The sequence below is a fragment of the Protopterus annectens genome, chromosome 4.part0 (genome assembly GCF_019279795.1).
Source record: "Protopterus annectens isolate FY-2018-M chromosome 4.part0, PAN1.0, whole genome shotgun sequence".
NCBI lineage: Eukaryota > Metazoa > Chordata > Ceratodontiformes > Protopteridae > Protopterus > Protopterus annectens.
This window is the reverse complement of record NC_056733.1, coordinates 479517147-479536107: the sequence shown is the minus strand read 5'-3', so window position 1 is coordinate 479536107 and position 18961 is coordinate 479517147. Positions and strand designations below refer to the sequence as shown.

The window sequence follows — 18961 nt, the reverse complement described above, 5'->3', positions numbered from 1 at the left end:
ATGCCCCCTTTGGTATGTATCTGACACATGGAACAAGTGGAGTGCCCACAGAGGTACTTTGCTAAAAGGATAGAAGGCCTAAACAGCATATCCTACATGGACTGAGTCAAAGCCCTGGTGCTGTCCTCTGTATCCTACAGACTGCAAAGAGGTTAACTGTGTCTGGCATACAAGGCATCCTACAACCCAGTGCTGATGGAGTTACTGTACATCAGCAAGTAAAATGGCATCATAAATACTGGATCTAGAGGTTTGGAGGGATGGGTATATCTCGCAAAAGATACTGCTGTTGTTGAACAGACTTCCCATCCACATAATACAAGGTTCATCCTGTCCATATTCGAGCGCAACTTGAATGATATAGATGGAGAACAAAAAATTTACCCCAGGACTGCCCCCGTACTACTAATGAACCGAGGTAGCTCCTAAATGCTTTATCCCATGCATGGGTCACCTCAAATTATGTATGTTATGGTCCCAGTTATTCTCGTTTGGGATAATGTATAATTTTCGATTATGGGATTGATAATGTCTACCTCTGATGAAATGGGTAGGTTAATTTGAGCACAAAAAGGGAAATTGGCTAGGTTTAAAATTCCCCGCAAGGGCAACTAACCTACTATTAACCTATGAACTTATAAGAAGGTAAGAGTGTGCTTAGACACATTTTAGACACTTTGTCGATTTTGGTACCTAAATTCACATGACTGATAATTATAGACTTGCATTCATGTGGCTTTTTAAGTTTGAGCAGTATTTTTAGAGATGGAGAATGAGTACATCAGGAGGGAGAGAAGAAAAGATATGTGAACTCATCCTGTAGTCGTCACATGGCTGAGGTGTTAAAGATCCTGCCAAGCTTGCTTCTCCTGAGGAATTTGATAGTAACATCTTGCCATATAAATGTGCCTGCTGTACGTTTTGACTTGAGGTTGTTAGGGTGAGATGTTGTTAGTGTAAAAAATAAAGGCTTGCTTGTTTTATCGAAACACAGTTTGTGAAATGATTTTTGCCTGTAAAATGTGAATGGTTAAGTTAGTGTTTATTTCATTTCTGGAGTTTTACATGCTATTTTTTTCTTTTTCTTAAGATTCAAGTAGATGAAAGTGGGAAAATCATTGATGCTAGATTTAAAACATTTGGCTGTGGTTCAGCAATAGCATCAAGCTCTCTAGCTACTGAGTGGATCAAAGGAAAAACGGTATAGTGGCATTTTTGCTACCTATTTTTGGTTTTGTTTAACTAATTCCCTTCCACCAACCATTTGGTTCTTAATGTGAAAACTTTTCTGTTTTAGGTCGAGGAAGCAATGTCGATTAAGAACACGGATATTGCTAAAGAACTTTGCCTTCCTCCAGTGAAGTTGCATTGCTCCAGTGAGTTTTAAAATGCTGTTATCGAACATCATATTAAAATGCAAACATAGTAAATTGTAATTACGTAGCAGCATAGAACCAGTTTATGCATGTGCTTCATTTTCCTCTTCTGTTAAGAAAAACCTGTTTTGTGCCAGGCTCGTGCAGCATCTGCTTGGCTCCATTTTTCTAGTAGCTCTTACATTGGGTATAGTTAACTTCAGATGCTCTTGCAGTAGTTGCACTGAGCATCAGTAGAAGTCTGTCAGCCATTGTTAATGTAATTCAGGTACATACCTCATTCCCTCCTGTATCAGCATCAGCACATGTAGCTGATGACCTTATCTCTTCATTTCTTTCAGCTTCTTTAATATTCTGGTTAACAAGTGGAGCTTTTTATTCCAGCTTCTCTGACCTTCACTGAATTCTTACAGCGCATTAGAGTTTTTCTCTTTTATGCTGTGTTGTCAGATGGTGTGGTTTCACAGACCGCTTTTGATAAGTACCCAAACAATTCCAGCCTTGGATAACCATTTTCTTTTTCTGTTTTGAGGGCAGGCATAACACCTAAATATTTCTTTCCCTTGGTCAGGTTTCTTACAATTGGTCAGATGGTCTTGTTGCTTTTTGAGACAAAAGATCTGCCTGTGCTGCTAGTATTCCTTATTCTTTTAATGGTTTGTGTTGCAGAGTTCTAGCAGTTTAAGGGAAAGGAGCAGGAGACAAAAGATGAAGGCTACACTAGTTGGACTAACTGTGAGGAATGTCTGGGGAACTAGTGGCATGGACAGTCGGTGTTTAGAGCGTTTCCTGCATTGGAGCTTAGGCATGGAACTGGGCAGGTATCTCAAACTGATTGTAGCCCAAAGTGTCGGCATTTATAGGGGGAGTAGAAATATATGTAGTAAAGCCCATCCTTACATAGTCAGTTGTTTGGAAAGAGCTTGTTGTGTATCCTTCACATTTTTACAAAATAAATAAGGTGTGGACCGCTAGAATCTCTCCAATGGTTGAAGGGTTGAAGTCATTAAAGTATATATATATATATATATATATGTGTGTGTGTGTGTGTGTGTGTGTGTGTGTGCGTGTGTGTGTGCGTGGGGGGGGGAGGGGATAACCAGAAGGAGAAGGAAATTTTTTGGAGAAGTTAAATGCCAAAAAGTTGATAAAAGTGAAGAGGAGGCTTTAGGCCTTCTACAGACCAGAGAAGGCTGATGGATACTCTACTTGCTGCTGTACCTTGGAGCATCAGCAAGGAAAAATGTATAGAAACTGGGAGAGGCTTAGTAACACTGCAAATCAGATGGTAAGAATAAAGGCCATACACATTTAGGTAGGGAATACTTGACAAAAAATGTGTCTGTGTCAAAAATGCAACGTTTCACATATTTGTGCAGCTTCTATATCTGCTTAAAATTTAAAACTTTCAAAGTAATTTTATCGAGAGAGTTCATGACTGCTGGTAGTACTGTACTGTTCAAATTGAGCTGCTTGTATTTAGTCAGCAGCTTTCATTTGAAGCCACAGGAATATGTAAAACAGACTGCTGCATTTAAATTGAAAGCTTCCACTTCTGCAAAGTCTACTCTGTTTAAGAAACTTCAGTAAGACTTAAAATTTAAGCCCCTAAACCTGTTGTGAATAGAGGAACTGTTCTACATTTAACTATACTGTTGGCAAGTTTGGTATGACATTTATCAATAATGGACTTGAGGATACTGCATCACCTCTTTCAGCTGAAAAAAAATACGTATAGACTCATGAAAGAAAAATTATGCCCTTCTCCTTCATAATTAATGTGTTTAAACAGTGCATTAGTTAAAATGTGTCTTATGTCCAACAAATGATTATAGTGTGAAGTTACTGAGAATATAATTTTATTTGGGACTGTGTCCCCCCTGCCTCACCATTGTGGAACTGTCCTCCACTTTTACAGCCAAGTATATTGATTGTGAGGTTGCAGTGAGTGTGCTGAAAGAAAATACTTGATGTTGTAACATAGTAAAATATCTCCTTTAACTCTGATGTAGTCTATCCTCAGAGTTAGTTTATGTAGTGAATGGAAATGTGGATAAGGCGTGTTTGAGCTAATTTTATGACGTGAAGTTGTTCAATCTCGCCGTTTATTCTTACACATGGGTTCGGAGCCGAACCATCGGCTCCGAGACGGCCGCTTTACAAGCTGAAGATCTTAGAGTAGCTCAAGACCAGGTCCCTATCCCATGATGCTCTCTGTCCTACCTCAGATCTAGTTTGCCGCTGCAACCGATTGGAGGTCGTTTGGAGAGCTTGGGCCAGTTATTTTATATATATCTTCCTTTTAGCTAAAATTTGCTGAGAATTACAAATTTTTACAAAGCTTTATATTTGTACTGTTCTTTGGGCTGTTTAACCTTAGTATACTTTAGTTAGAGTTGACACGTTTCGTCCTTTTTTCAGAAGGGTTGCTCTTATGCCTTTGGCCATTCTTTAGTTAAACCCTATCCCCTTATAATACTGATGTTTAGTGTTAGAATTGTTTATAGTGTGTTTTTGTGCATTAGTGTGTGCAGTGTTTAGTGTAAAGTCTTTGTGGATTATTAGTTGTTCAGGGATCTGACAACTTACAGCTGTTTGTGACTTTAGACTTGACTTTTTTTCTTCCTGTTGTTTATGATGTTTAACCATAAAGAAAAGCAGAAATCTGGCTTCATAAAATGTGCCCAAAATGCGGGCAGAAGATATCCATTACGGACGCCCATGTGAACTGTGTTTATTGTTTGGGGCCTTTTCACCTCCAGGAGAATTGCTCTATCTGCCATTCCTTCAGAAGTAGGGTTTTACTGGAGAGGCAAAGGAAGCTGGTAGATAGAGGCTTATTGAATCCAGACTTCCAGGAGTCCTTGGACAGGGCTGACTAGACCTCCAAATCTTCGAAGGGGTCGAAATCTTCAAAGGCGTCTTGGGAGCCCAAGTCATCTGCTCCGAGTGTTACTGTTAAGGTGCGGTCGCCGGCTCCACAGTCTTTGGAGCCGTGCACCAAGCAAGTGTTTTGGAGCCGGTCTCCAAAACCTTGAGGTTGCCTATCCTTCTCTCAGTGGCATCTTCAGATGTTCATCGTGTTTCACTGTTGCAGTCATGACTGTAGGGTTCTCCCCTGCCGGCAGGCAGCCCTCGGTCGGCCAGAATCCCAAAGTCTGGGTCCGGCGTCGGCTGTTCAACCATGCTCCCTGACGTCAGAGCGCCAGGAGTACAAAGCTGACAGCCGACACCATCTTCCCCAGTCTTTCTTGCCGTGCGGTGATAGCAGTTCGCAAGTGCCAGTCGGCTTACTCCTGATGATTTTTTCTGATAAACTTCAGTCCGAAGATTTTCTTCTCCACTCAAAGCTAAGTACCCGTTGAAACTTTTTCTTGCTCCACTCCGATGTCAGAAAAAGTTAATAATTGTATTTCATGTGGGAAGCAAATACCTCATAAGGATTTTCATTCTTACTGTATTCCTTGCTTAGGCCCTGACCACAACGTAGCTAGTTGTCGGTTTTGTGCTAGATTCAATCAACATACAATTAAGCGAAGGTACGATTTTGCTTTTCATTACTTCGGTAGGCGCTTTAACTACAAAATGTCGTCGGATATGGTTCCGGCTACCGGAGTTCACAAACATCATAAGGATAAAGACAGGCCTCCGAGGTCCAACTCTTATGATAACGCACAAGCGGAGCCAGCTTCAGGTTCGGCTGTCATCAGTGAGGCGCTTTTGCAGCCCCTGTCGTCGGCCATTTCAGAACCGATGGCCGAAATGGACTCTCATGAGGAGCCAACCAGGCCTTTAAATATTTCTATTGCAGGACCTTCGGACAATGCTCCTTCGGATGGGTCCGGAGCCGCTGTGCAGGTACCGGCTTCCGAAGGGGTTTTCAGGCCTACTCAGCTTCTAATAAAGGCAAAGACAAAGGCAAAGACTCCTTCTAAATCAAAGACTGTAACACAGGCCTCTTCTGAACCGGCTCCCAAGTCACAGAAATAGTTACTCAAGATGGCGGAGGATTTACTTACTATGATTAGGAGTTCACACCCCCCTCCAGATAAAAGGCCAAGGTAGGATGTTTATTATGATTCCTCTGATCAGGCTTCTGTTTCCTCAGTTTCTTCTTCTGACCAGGAATATTCTTTCCCTCCTTATGAGGATTCTGATGCTGAGGAATCCATTCCTTCAGCTTCTCCCCTGAGGATTTCTCTTTTGGGAAAACTTTGCATGAAATGAGGGAACATTTCAACTGGGAAGGACAGGAGTATTCAGAATCTAAGAAAAGACTGAGGGATTTTCTTCTTCTTCCCCAACATAGACCCCTGGCTATTCCTCCTGTTTTGGATATTGTGGATGATGCCTTTTCGGAGGCTAACTTAACCCCTGACTCTTTTCCTCCTGCTCCAGTTAAGCCTGATAGATATTACAGGGTTCCTGATTCCCACCAGTTTTTATACAAGAACCCTTCTGCTGACCCTGAAACCATTTCTCAGGGTCCTAAGGGAGTTAAGGCCGCTTCTGCCAAAAATCCCATTCCTACTGAAAAGGATTCTCGAGCCTTAGATAGATGGGGCAAAAAAGTGTACACTTCTGTTACTTTGTCCATTAGGGCTTTAAACTGTCAATTTCATATGCTGAAATACCAGCAATTTCTCTTGTCTGTTTTAAAACAAAAGCTTACTTCCATTTCTGCCTGTGCAGATGATAAGGAATTACATGACTTATTGCATGCCACTGAACAAGTTGGGAAGCATGGTTTACACTGTAGATTTGATGCCTTGGAGGCTTCTTGTAGGGCTGCTGCCACCGGCACAGTCATTAGAAGGCATGCATGGCTAAAGGAACAAAATTTGCCTGAACAAATTAAGGCAAAATTATTGGATGCTCCTGTTCAGCATAATGTTTTGTTTGGATCAAAAGCTGAAGAGGTGATTAAGAAGATGGAGGATCATGCGAAATCCATGCAAACAGTTAAAGATTTCTTACAAGTACAGCCACCTAGATTTAGTAGGAATTGGCCTTCAAAAAATTGGTCCTTTCCCACTTCAGACAGGCCTCAGAGGGGTAGATATAGACGCTCCAGAGGAAGGCCTCAAACACAAGCTTCTTATAGACCCAAGACAGGGAGGACAGGTCGCAAACTCAAAGGAAACAAACTCAATGACTCCCTCTGTTGGGCTACAGGAGCGTCTTGCCTGGAGGCCCCTGTCGGAGGAAAACTCTCTCTTTTTTATCAAAATTGGACTCAAATAACCCAAGACAAGTGGGTTTTGGATGTGGTTTTAAGAAGTTACAAATTCCATTTTCATTCCTTGCCAAGGCCAAGCGGATGGCCAGACCTTCCAAAACATCAATGGACGGAGGCCTTAAACCAGGTGGAAGCTCTTTTGGCTATGAATGCCATAGAACTGGTTCCACTTTCAGAGATGGGAAAAGGTTTTTACTCAAGGCTCTTTCTAGTCCCCAGGAAGCAAAACTCATGGAGACCCATTCTGGATCTTTCGGTCTTGAACACCTTTCTAGAGATTCCAAAATTCAAGATGTTTACTCTACAGCAGCTACTTCCAATGCTGTCCAAAGATGCATGGATGGTAACTTTGGATTTAAGAGGCATATTTACACATTCCCATCAGGCAGGATCGCAGAAAATACCTCGGGTTCAAGGCCGGATCGAGGCACTTTCAATTCTCTGCGCTGCCCTTTGGATTGTCTACTGCACCCAGGGTCTTCACCAAATGCCTGGCTCCAGTAGTAGCTTACTGCAGACTCAAGGGAATTCAAATTTACCCTTATCTGGACGATTGTCTAATTCAGGCAGACAGCAAGGATGTCTTACTCCAGCATCTAGAATTTGTACAGAACCTCCTCAAGTTCCTGGGATTCTCTGTAAACATAAAAATGTCAAATTTGACACCATCACAACAGATAACTTTTCTGGGTGCTCTTCTAAACACTACAACCCAGATGGCATTTCTGACATCCAAAAAACAATTACAGCTGGCTTCAACTTTCAAAACCTTGGCAACTTTAACTCAACTATCTGCAAGGAAATTCCTGCAGGCTTTGGGTTACATGGCCTCTTGCATCCTTCTTGTTCCATATGCAAGACTACACATGAGGAAAATGCAGTGGTACCTAAAAACTGTATGGTCTCAGCATTGCCACAGTTTAGACATACTGATCTCCGTCCTTCTTTGCCTGCAAAAGGAATTTCTTTGGTGGTCCAAGGCATGTGCTCTAAACAAAGGGAAACCCTTCCGTCCGCCTCCTGCCACTCAGATTCTAACCACGGACGCCTCGGATTATGCTTGGGGAGCCCATTTTCAGGGCAATTGTCTGCAGGGCCTTTGGACAAAGGATCAGAAGCACCTGCCTATCAATTTAAAGGAAATGTTAGCTGTTCAGAAAGCTCTATTGGCCTTCAGGAATCTTTTACAACCAGGACAACTACTAATACGGACAGACAACACCACAGTTATGTGGTACATAAACAAGCAAGGGGGATCTCATTCCTACCCCCTTTGCAGACTAGCCATGGATCTATGGAACACAGCTCTAGCTTGCAATCTGGATCTTCAAGCTCAGTTTCTACCAGGGAAACAAAACTACCTGGCAGACAGTCTGAGCAGAAACCTTTCGGATCCACACGAGTGGATGCTGGACACCAAAATATTCAGGATGATAACAGCAGTCTGGGGATGTCCTCACATAGACCTCTTTGCATCCCATCTCAATCATCAACTACAGAATTTTTGCACCAGGACTTTCCACAGTGAAGCTTGGAAAGTGGATGCCCTGTCATTCAGTTGGAGGAACCTTTCCGGATATGCCTTTCCGCCTCTTCCTCTTCTTCCACGGGTCTTATTGAAGATAAAACAGGACAAGCCCAAGATGATAATCTTGCTGGCTCCAAATTGGCCTCGGCAGTTTTGGTATCCAACTCTAAAAAACCTACTTCTGGAGCCCCCTTGGGTTTTACCTCAGTCTCCGAACCTTCTGTCCCAACATCAGGGTCAGGTTCTACACTCTCGTGTCAGAACTCTCAGCCTGGCGGCTTGGTTAATCCAGGGCCTTTGATTTCTTTTTTCCTGCCCAAGCAGGTTATGGATGTCATCTTAGAAGCCAGACGTCCTAGCACTAGAAAATCTTATGCAGGAAAATGGAAAAGATTTTGTTCCTGGATGCAGGCTGAGGATTCTGATCCTCTTCTTCCTGACATTCCCTTAATTTTACTTTACTTGACAGATCCTCTTCCGTAAGGGTCTGTCTTTCTCTTCCATTAAGATACATGCCTCTGCTATTTCTGCTCATTATAATACAGACCCTCCCATCTTTTCCCACCAGCTCATGAGACAGTTTCTCAGAGGAGCTAAGAATTTAAGACCTCCTAGATCTCCTCCCATTCCTGCTTGGGATCTCAACTATGTTTTGGAAAAACTAACCTTGCCTCCGTTTGAGCCTGCTGCCTCTTCTGACATCAAGTTTTTATCTTGGAAGACAGCTATCCTGTTAGCCCTAACCTCTGCCAGGAGAGTTTCAAAGTTACAAGCTCTTATGGCTGTGGAACCATATATTATTTTTCATCAAGACAGGGTGTCTTTGAGGACTAATCCTACCTTCATGCCTATGGTGGTTTCCAAAGTGGCTTTAAATCAAACTATCCACTTGCCAACATTTTTCCCCACTCCTCAAAATAAAGGGGAAAGGATCTTACATTCCTTGGATGTACACAGACAGTTACGTTTTTACCTGGACAGAACCAAGGACATCAGAAAATCAGAACAATTGTTTGTTTCTTATGCTTCAAGTTCCCAAGGTAAAGCCATTTCAAAACAGACCATTTCTAAATGGATTGCTCATGGAATCAGATTTTGTTATTCACACCATGGAAAGCAAATCCCAGGGAGTATACGGACTCATTCCACCAGAGCTGCTGCCACTTCTGCGGCCTTCCTCAGGGGAGTTCCTACCAAAGACATTTTGGAAGCTGCAACTTGGAGTTCAGTGCATACTTTTTCTAAGCACTACAATCTACCTCTCTACTCTAAGTCTAGGGCAGGCTTTGCCTCTGCAGTCTTGCAGGGCCTTTTAGCCACCCCTTCTTCTTTATGACCACCTCCCTTTCTTTCAGCTTTGGGATTCTACCCTACAGTCATGACTGCAACAGTGAAACACGATGAACATAGTATAGTTGTGTACACCTGCCATAAATGTAGATGTTCGAGTGTCTTCACTGTTGCAGTCTGGGTTTCCCTCCCTCCTGTCCCTTCTTATTTTTACTTTTGTGTGGTTCCTTTTTTCACCATTCTTTTGAGATGTATTTGCAAAGGTTATGGGACCTTTTTCATTTTGGGACTCCTGACATCTGGGGCAAGAAAAACTGGAGAAGATGGCGTCTGCTGTCAGCTTTGTACTCCTGGCGCTCTGACGTCAGGGAGCATGGTTGAACAGCCGACGCCGGACCCAGACTTTGGGATTCTGGCTGACCGAGGGCTGCCTGCCGGCAGGGGAGAACCCTACAGTCATGACTGCAACAGTGAAGACACTCTAACATCTACATTTATGGTAGGTGTACACAACTGTACTTTTCCTTCGACTCGTTCTTTGAGGACCCTCTCTGATGTGGATGTGGACCGGGTGGTACAGAGGCTTCTCGAGAACCCGGCACTTGCTAAATTATTGGCCTCGACCCAACTGGTTTCAGGGTCTAAGACCATGCCACCTGCTGTGACTACTCTGCCGCCGAGCAGGGCTTTTGGAGCTGGGTGAGAAGAATCTGATGATTGTGGAGCCTTTGGAGACGAGGCCTGTTCCAGTGCCCTCAGCTGTGTCAACCCTGACTTCTTCGGTTCCATTGGAAGAGTCTGGGAGCCGACACTCTCTCGTCGGTTCCAGGGGAAGAGTCGAACCGATGCGTTGGTTCCGACCCTTCCTCTTGGAGCTTTGGCATGGATGAACTCGGCTCCATCCTCTGGTTCGGAGCCCACTGTCTCGGCGCCGGAGAAGTTGCCATCTTCTTCGGAACTGGCTGCTTCTTCGGGTCGAAGCAGTGGTTCCTTCTATGCTATGAGGAGGGTTATGTCATCCAACTTCTGGTCCCTCCTACTCCTCCCCTAAAGTGCCACTTTCTGCTTCTACATCGCAGGTGTCTGTGAAGCGTTGAGACCCAGAGCCTTAGGTAACCCCATTGGGTGACCGTTGCTCTACTGGGACCTCACCAGAAGCCCCCACTGATGAGGTTCCCAGGAAGAGACTTTGTAAGTGGAGGCATTTAGATTCCCCGCAGGAATCTTTGACATCAGACACTGACTTGGATGAATCTGAAGGGTCCTCATGGTCCCCCTTGGAGGATATCTCCTTTGCTGATATCCTGGAAGTCCTAAAGCAGAGGGGTGACTGGCAGTCTGTTAGCCCTACTGAGGATGAGTCACTGCTCCTGAAGGCCTTTGGGTCTCAACCTTCCACTACCTGGGTGACTCCTCCCTTCGACAAACTAATGGAATTGGTTGTTCGAAGGGCGTGGGAGTCTCCTGATTCTATAGAACCAGCTTCTCGGAGGTCCAGCAAGTTTATCATCCCCCTCTCAAGACAAAATGTTCCTCCCTAAGGGAGTCCCGGTTGATGCCACGGCGGTGGCGGCGGCCACCAAGAAAGAGATGTCAGAAACCTCTTCTACTGTTCATCCTCCTAATAGGGATTCCAGGACGATGGACAGATATGAGAAATGCATCTTTAATTTGCCATGAGATCGTTTAACTACTTGACTCATTTTACCCGTATTCAAAGAGATCTCCTAAAAAAGCTTGGAGATACTCTGCAGGGTAACACAGATGGAGCTGTCTCTGAGAAGGTGACAGCCCAACTTAATACCCTTAACTCCATAGTGAACCCGTCCATGCGGCTCATTTCCTATGCAGCTGATGGTTCGAGTTGGGCAGCGGGTTCAGCGATAACTCTGCAGAGACCATCCTGGATGCGCTTATGCTCCTTTGCGGAAGTCTTCAAGTCTTCCTTTGTCAACACCCTATTTGATGGCTCTTCTCTTTTTGGGCCCAAAGTCAAGGAGACTCTCACTAAGTGTGAGCAGGAGGGAAAGACTCTATCTGTCTTAGGAGTCCATTTTTCCACCCCTATTAGACCATACCCGAAAGGGCAGAAAGGTGGAAAAATGTGGTTCTGAAAGTCCCAAGGAGCTTTCCAGAACACACATAGTGAACCACCCTCCAGGGGTAGAGGAGGGGGTAATAATGGAAGACACCGCCCCAGCGGCAGAGGGGGTCCGCAGAACCAGAGCAACAGGGATCAGTTACCTGGTAAGCCCTATCAGCGCTCCTGAAAGGAGGCCTGACTGTCCTACTCTGTAGGTGGTCTGGGGTCGCTTGGTTTTGTATCCAAATGCCTGACTAGGAATTAAAACAGATTCTTGGGTACAAAGCATCGTTACCAGAGGTTACATCATTCCCTTTTTAGAAAACCCACCTGTGGGGAAAAAAATCCCAGACGTTCCACCCAGTCTCAGAGATCAAGCAGCCATAGAAATCCAGAGGCTGCAGGAAAAGAGTCATCCAGACAGTCCCAGCAGACAAGATTGGATCCGGAACTTACTCCGGATTCTTTTTAGTTCCAAAGAAGACAGGGGACTGGAGGCCCATTTTGGATCTCAGCAGACTCAACACATTTCTAAAGAAGTAGTTCTGGATGGTCACGCTTCAGTCTATTCTCCCATTCCTCAGAGTGGGTGATTGGATGTGCTCTATAGATCTCAAGGATGTGTACTACCACATCAAGATGGCCAGGCCATCCAGAGATCATCTGCATTTCTGGCTGGGAGCCAGTCACTACCAATTCCGAGCACTGCCCTTTGGACTCAAAACAGCCCCCAGAGAGTTTACGAAATGCGTGGCAGTAGTTATGGCTCACCTGAGGCATCTAGGATTCAGAGTGTTTCCGTATCTGGACGACTGGTGCCTTACTGCCGCCTCCAGGCACCAACTAATTCTGTCCAGGGATCACACTCTCAGTCTCTGCTCTCAGTTAGGCATCACTATCAATTTCGAAAAGTCTGCGTTGTCACCATCACAGTGTATATCATTTATCGGAGCAGAACTAGACACCACCACCGCCATAGTAAAATTGCCCCCTGGACAGAGTAGCTACCCTTCGAAACCAGGTCTCCGACATTTTGCAGAAAAGGAAAGTACCAGACCATCATATACTGAAGCTACTTAGGTACCATGGCAGCTACGCTCATAGCAGTTCCTCTGGGTCGTATGCACATGAGGATTCTTTAATGGTAATTCTTCACCCAGTGGTCTTACCAACAAATTCCAGTGTTGTTCCTAATCATGATTACGGACTCCTGCAAGAAGGAGCTTCTCTGGTGGTTGACCAACCAACAAGTCACATTGGGTTAACAGTTTGTTTCTCCCCCGGCATCAGCCACAGTGACCACAGATGCTTCTCTTATAGGGTGGGGTGTGGGGGGGGGGGCTTTTTCAGGGAATAGCAGCCCAAGTCACCTGGTCGGAGACAGCGTCACAGACGCTTATCAGTGTTCTAGAGCTGAGAGCAGTGCTTTTGGCGTTGCAGCACTTCCTCGACTCTCTGCCTCTAGGGACTATTGCTATACAGACGGACATGTATGTGGTCTGGTACATCAACAAACAAGGGAGAACCAAGTCTTATCCCCTGTGTCGTGAGGCCTTGAGAATTTGGCAGTAGGCAGTATCCACTGGGTGCTTTTTGGTAGCGCATATCCTGGGGAAATCCAGTGTGATAGCGGACAAATTGAGAAGAGCCATTCTGTTACCGCACGAGTGGTCTCTCAAAGACGAAGCTGTGGAAATGATTTTCCACAGATGGGGCCAGCCTTGCTGCGCTCTGTTTGCATCCCGCATGAATGCCAAATGCAGAAGCTACTTTGCCCTGAATCCCCCTCCGGGGGACTGCCCAAGGGACTTGCTCGTACACGATTGGCCCTTGGGGCTCCTGTATGCCTTCCCACCTACACCCCTGATCCCGAGATTCTTGCAGAAAGCCAAGAGCCTGGGAAGGACTGTAATCTTAATATCCCCTTTTTGGCCTCGACAGATTTGGTTCCCCTTCCTCCGACTCTGCCAACTGGAGGAACCTTGGATTCTGGACCCAGTTCCAGACCTACTGACACATTCGTCAGTGGCCCTCCATCCCTCCCTTCGTTCCTTCAAACTGACAGCTTGGCTGCTCCGATTCCCAACCTAGCTGGGTCACATGATTTTTCTTCAGATGTACAGCACATTCTTGTGTCTTGGCATAAGGCTTCCACCAGAAAGTTGTATGTTAGCAAATGGAAGCGATTTGCTTTTTGGGCCTCCCAGAGTAACATTGATCCTTGTGTTGCTCCAATTGCCAGTGTTCTGGATTTCTTATCTAAGCTTTTTCCTGAAGATGTTTTAGCTACCACTATTAGAGTTCAATTGGCTGCAATTTTGAACTTTCATCTTGGTGTTGAAGGTTTTAATTTGATGTCTCACATATTATGTAGGGCCTTTCAGAAGGGTACCATCCATCTTAGGCCGTCTGTTAGACAACCCTTTACTCCCTGGAATCTAAATTTTGTGTTGTCACGTTTTAGTCTTTCCCCTTTGAGCCTGCATCATCCTGTCAGTTGAAATTTCTTTCTTGGAAAACTGTCTTTTTGGTGGCCATTACCTCAGCACTTAGGGTGTCTGAGCTTCAAGCCCTTATTATCAAACCTCCATATTTGGTATTCCATCCAGACAGACTATCACTGAGGACTAATCCTTCATTCTGCCAAAAGTGTGTTCTGAGACTAACCTCAATCAGACTATCAAACTTCCAACATTTTTCAGTAATTATTCTAATAAATTGGAGTACATGTTGCATAAACTTGATGTTCTCAGACAATTGAGATTTTATTTGGACAAGACAAAGGAATACAGAAGATCTGACCAACTGTTTGTATCTCATGCTGACACTAAGAAAGGACTACCAGTCTCCAAAGTTACCCTTTCCAAATGGTTGACTGACTGCATTAAATTTATATACTCTTCAGCGCACCAAACAGTAGAGCATGGTGTGAAGGCGCACTCCACTAGGGCTGTTTGTACTTCTTCTGCCTATGTGGCTCGATTGCCTGTGGACACTATATGTGCAGCTGACACTTGGTCTAATCCGCATACCTTTGCCACTCATTACAAAGTGGACAGGGCTTCCTTTGGTTCCACTGTCCTCAGGAATATACTCCCTTGAGCCACCCAGGATTAGGGTGCTTGGGACGCTACCCATGTGTAAGAATAAACGGCAAGATTGAACAACTTCACTTAAAGAAGTTATGTACGTACCATAAGGTTCCATGTGAGTTGTTCATCTCGCCTTTATTCTTACATTCCCACCCGCCTTCCCCCTGCAGGATCTCGAAGAATGAGTAGACTTGGGTTCTGGTGGTCTTGTTCTGGGACGTCTTACTCAGGTTGGAGTATTTATTTGGTTGTACCTGTTTATGCTGGTTCAGCAAGCTAGATCTGAGGTAGGACAGAGAGCATCATGGGATAGAGACCTGGTCTCGAGCTACTCTAAGATCTTCAGCTTGTAAAGTGGCCGACTCTGAGCCGATGGTTTGGCTCTGAACCCATGTGTAAGATTAAAGGCGAGATGAACAACTCACATGGAACGTTATGGTAAGTGCATAACTTCTTTTTTTATAGTAGTATAGTGAGAATTGTGTGTTTTGGATAAATTAATGTTTAATATAGTTTTATTTTTTTAGTTTCAGGTTCACTTTGCAGATAATGCCATTTTTCATTTTGCTAATTTCAGTTTAGCTTCCACACACTGACATACAAAATGTATAACGCGTGTCTGTATGTGTGTGTGTGTGTATATATGTATGTATGTATATATATAGGTTCATAGGTAGGTACTAGGCTATCGGCCCTGGGGCCTGCACAAGCCCAGCCAAAAAGGTACCCTGGCTTTTGCCACCCAAGAAAATTATTTCATGTGCCACTGTCGAGCAGAGCCACAGAGATGATCCCCGGGGTGAATTTCCTATTTCCCATCCAGTCATCAAGATTTTTCTTGAAGAGTGCTAATGAGGAGCTTTGTTTGATATAAATAGGTAATTTATTCCAGAGTATGAGAAGTCTCTGGGACAGGAATCTATCCCTCCGGCATGTTCTGTTTATTATGGTGACATGGTTTAGGTCCCTAGAGCGTGTAGGTCGGAGGGATTGGGATTTCTTTAAGTGGAGCATGTCCAGCAGCTCTGGGTTTGACATAGCTTTGTATATTAGGCAGAGATCACCTCTGAGTAGGCGATATGCGACGGAGTAAAGCTGGAGTTTTTTGAGACGGTCTGCATAGGGCATCTGTTTGAGGCCGGAAATCCTCTTTGTGAGGTATTTCTGCGGCCTTTCCAGTTGTTGTAGATGTCTTGTGAGGTACATACCAAAAGGGGCGTTGTACTCTGTAATGGGTCTAATGAGTGATGAGTAGAGGGGAACAATGACCTCTTTTTTTCTGGATGAGAAACCTTTTGTGATGAGGTGTGCCACGTAGAAGGATTTCCTGCCTACTGTGGCAATGTGATTATCAAAGGAGAGACTACTGTCCACCTGTGTCCCAAGGTCTCTTATCACACTTTCGATGTTAAGTATACTACCGCATATGTTGTAGTTTATGGGTACAGAGTTTTTATCAAAGGGGATGACAGTGCACTTTTTGGCATTGAGCTTGAGGCCATGGCTTTGACACCAGGCATCTGTCTCAGTGAGGCCTTTTTGTAGGATGTCCACATCGTTAGGAGTTTCGATTATGGCTTCTAGTTTGCAGTCATCTGCGAATTTCGTTAGCCAAAGACCTTCTGTGTTAGCCTGTACTTCAGAGAAGTAGATACCAAACAGGAGAGGACCCAGGACTGAACCCTGTGGTACTCCACTTGTCACTGGTCTGAAGTCGGATTTGGAGTCTGCTACTTTCACAGTGTGGGTTCTGTCAGTGAGCCAGATGGCAACCCATCTTGTAACATAGGGATTTATACCTAGTTTAGTGAGTTTATCTATAATTCCAGAGTGGGGGATGGTGTTGAAAGCCTTGGCAAGATCTAGTCTGTGTGAACCACCTTACCCTTGTCTACGGCTTTGGTGACTGCTTCAAAGAAGTCTATCAGGTTTAGGAGACATGATCTGCCTTTTACAAACCCGAACTGGGTGGGATCCAGAGTTTGGATATATATATATATATATATATATATATGTATATATATCTGTGTGTATATATTTTTGTGTGTGTGTGTGTGTGTATATATATATATATATATATATATATATATATATATATATGTATATATATATATATATAGGATCTGTATTAGATCACCGAATGCTTAAAAAAGCAAACTGTGATTAATCGACCCTATGTAAGCGAAAGCTTACAATTTCGAATTGTCAGAACAGCGATTTTTTTTTTTTCCCTAGGGGAAAAAAATCGCTGTTCCAACAAAAAAAAAATAAAACACTTTAAACATTACATTAAGTGGGGGGCTTTGCCCACCCTACTTAAATATACCAACTACGAGACGGCACTACAGTGCTGGAAAATGACAAAGTAATGAAGCGGCCAAGCAAATTCTTTCCCAGGGAGAGAATTTGCTTAAAAGCTGTTTCGATATTTTGCTGTTTCAGGCTTTTGAGTTCGACCAAGACGCATTCGAAAGAATGCGTCTTCGGTCTTCTAAGAGGGAACCTGTGTGTGTGTGTGTGTGTGTGTGTGTGTGTGTGTGTGTGTGTGTGTATATATATATATATATATATATATATATATATATATACACATACTCACACACACGCACTTCTGTTTGATATAATTTTTTATGTAGTTAAGAATGTATACATAACTATATTTGATGTGAATGCTTATAGAGTGTTCTAAGTAATTAGTACTAGAATCCTTTTAGTTATTTGGGAGTCATTAATCTTAAATTCTGTATTAAAGAAGTATGTATACCTTTGCACAGACTGGTTTGTATAACCTTTAATCCAGTAAGCAGTTAGTTTCAGTATCAAGACTAATGTCTGGGTGATTTTAAGGTGAGTTGCAAGGTTTTATTGCATGAAAAGCAAGGGGTATTTCGGGGATATCAAGAATGGTTTTAAACATGTAACAGTTTTGGTGGTAATATAATTTTAATTAATTGTGCTGTTGTCTTGAAGTGTAAATTAACCAGTTATTATTTTAATATTGGTGTATTGTTAAAATGTAAGTTTTGCATTTAAGGACAATAATCAGGTTAAGAAATTTAGACACTTGCACACTTGGAGTTTCCATTATACTTTTCAACCAGTTGTACTCATTCCAGTTGTGTTTGTCGAATTTGGGGGAAGAGAAGTTTATCCTCATAGTTCTAAGCTGGCTCTGACCAAATAGTTCCCACTGCTGCAGTAGCCTTTATGCTTTATCAGGTGTTCCCTGCCTAGGAAACAAGAACCATCCACTTTCAAAAAGTTCTCCCTCCCCCAAAACCTTATTGTGATTCCTGATTTATTAGCAGTCATAGTGAAGATTTCTTTAGTACATAGTCTCAAGAAGAAGCTTCTCTCATCCTTCACAGGCATAGCAGTCGGCTAAGAGCATAGTTTCTGGCAGATAAGTCCCCATTGGGAAACCCCTCCACATAGAAATATTTTTTAAGAAATGTATATATTTCTTTTTTTTTTTTTAATAGAAGCGGTATTTCCCCTTTAAGAAACATGGTCTTTTTCACATCCCTGTCAGGAATGCCTATGTTATTAGCTTTAACAAAATCTGCTCCGATAAACACAGAATGTATCCTTGGGTTAGGTAGCTTTAATAAAAAAAAATACAAATAAACGACAAGCTAAACGTTTTCACAGAATGTTTCATTGGGTCAAAACAGAATCATTCTCAGTCAGTTCATTTTAAAGGTTAATCACATGTCCAGTGACATCAATTTCACAGTTAAAGGTACATCACCACCTGCATTTTTGTTATATTAATTTTAAAAGTGGTTTCAAATTTACTGCTGTGTTTAAGCCTGGTGGTGCATCAGCATGCAGCTCATTAATCCTCTTTTATACTCAAGATACTGTGTCATCTCTTTCGGATGTATAAAAATACATAGAGACTCATGAAAGAAAAATGATGCCCTTCTTAATAATTAATGTGTTTAAATAATGCATTAGTTAAAACTTGTCATCTTATGTTCAACAAATGATTATAATTCTATCCTTTAATTTGCCATTGGTTTTGGTTAGATAGAAGGCTTCACAGTCTTCTCGTAGAGCAAGGTATATAACATTCTTCGTTTTGTAAGTTATAGTACCATAAAAATATTTTTCTGTAATCCGGATGTTCAAAATTATCCGTTGCTCCCCTTGCTATATACTTAATAAAGGCACAATTAAAACAGGGAAGCATACCTCTCTTACAATTAGCCATCAGTAGTTTAGATTTACCTTTCTGTTCCTTATAAGATCATTTATTTTTTCAAATTTGATACTTTTCTATAGCAAAAATGTGGAATTTCCAAAGAATACTTTAATGCTGAATCATTTAAATCTTGCAGTATAAACCAA

The 18961-nt window shown here is 43.0% G+C and overlaps 1 protein-coding gene across 1 annotated transcript in view; it reads left to right on the top strand.

Moving 5' to 3' along the window:
- ISCU (iron-sulfur cluster assembly enzyme) overlaps positions 1–18961 on the top strand; it is a 488085-nt gene that overhangs the window by 378904 nt on the left and 90220 nt on the right. Inside the window, exons 3-4 of the mRNA XM_044068407.1 lie at positions 1091–1201; positions 1298–1376. Coding sequence (XP_043924342.1) covers positions 1091–1201; positions 1298–1376 — 190 coding nt within the window. The remainder of the gene's footprint in view (positions 1–1090; positions 1202–1297; positions 1377–18961) is intronic.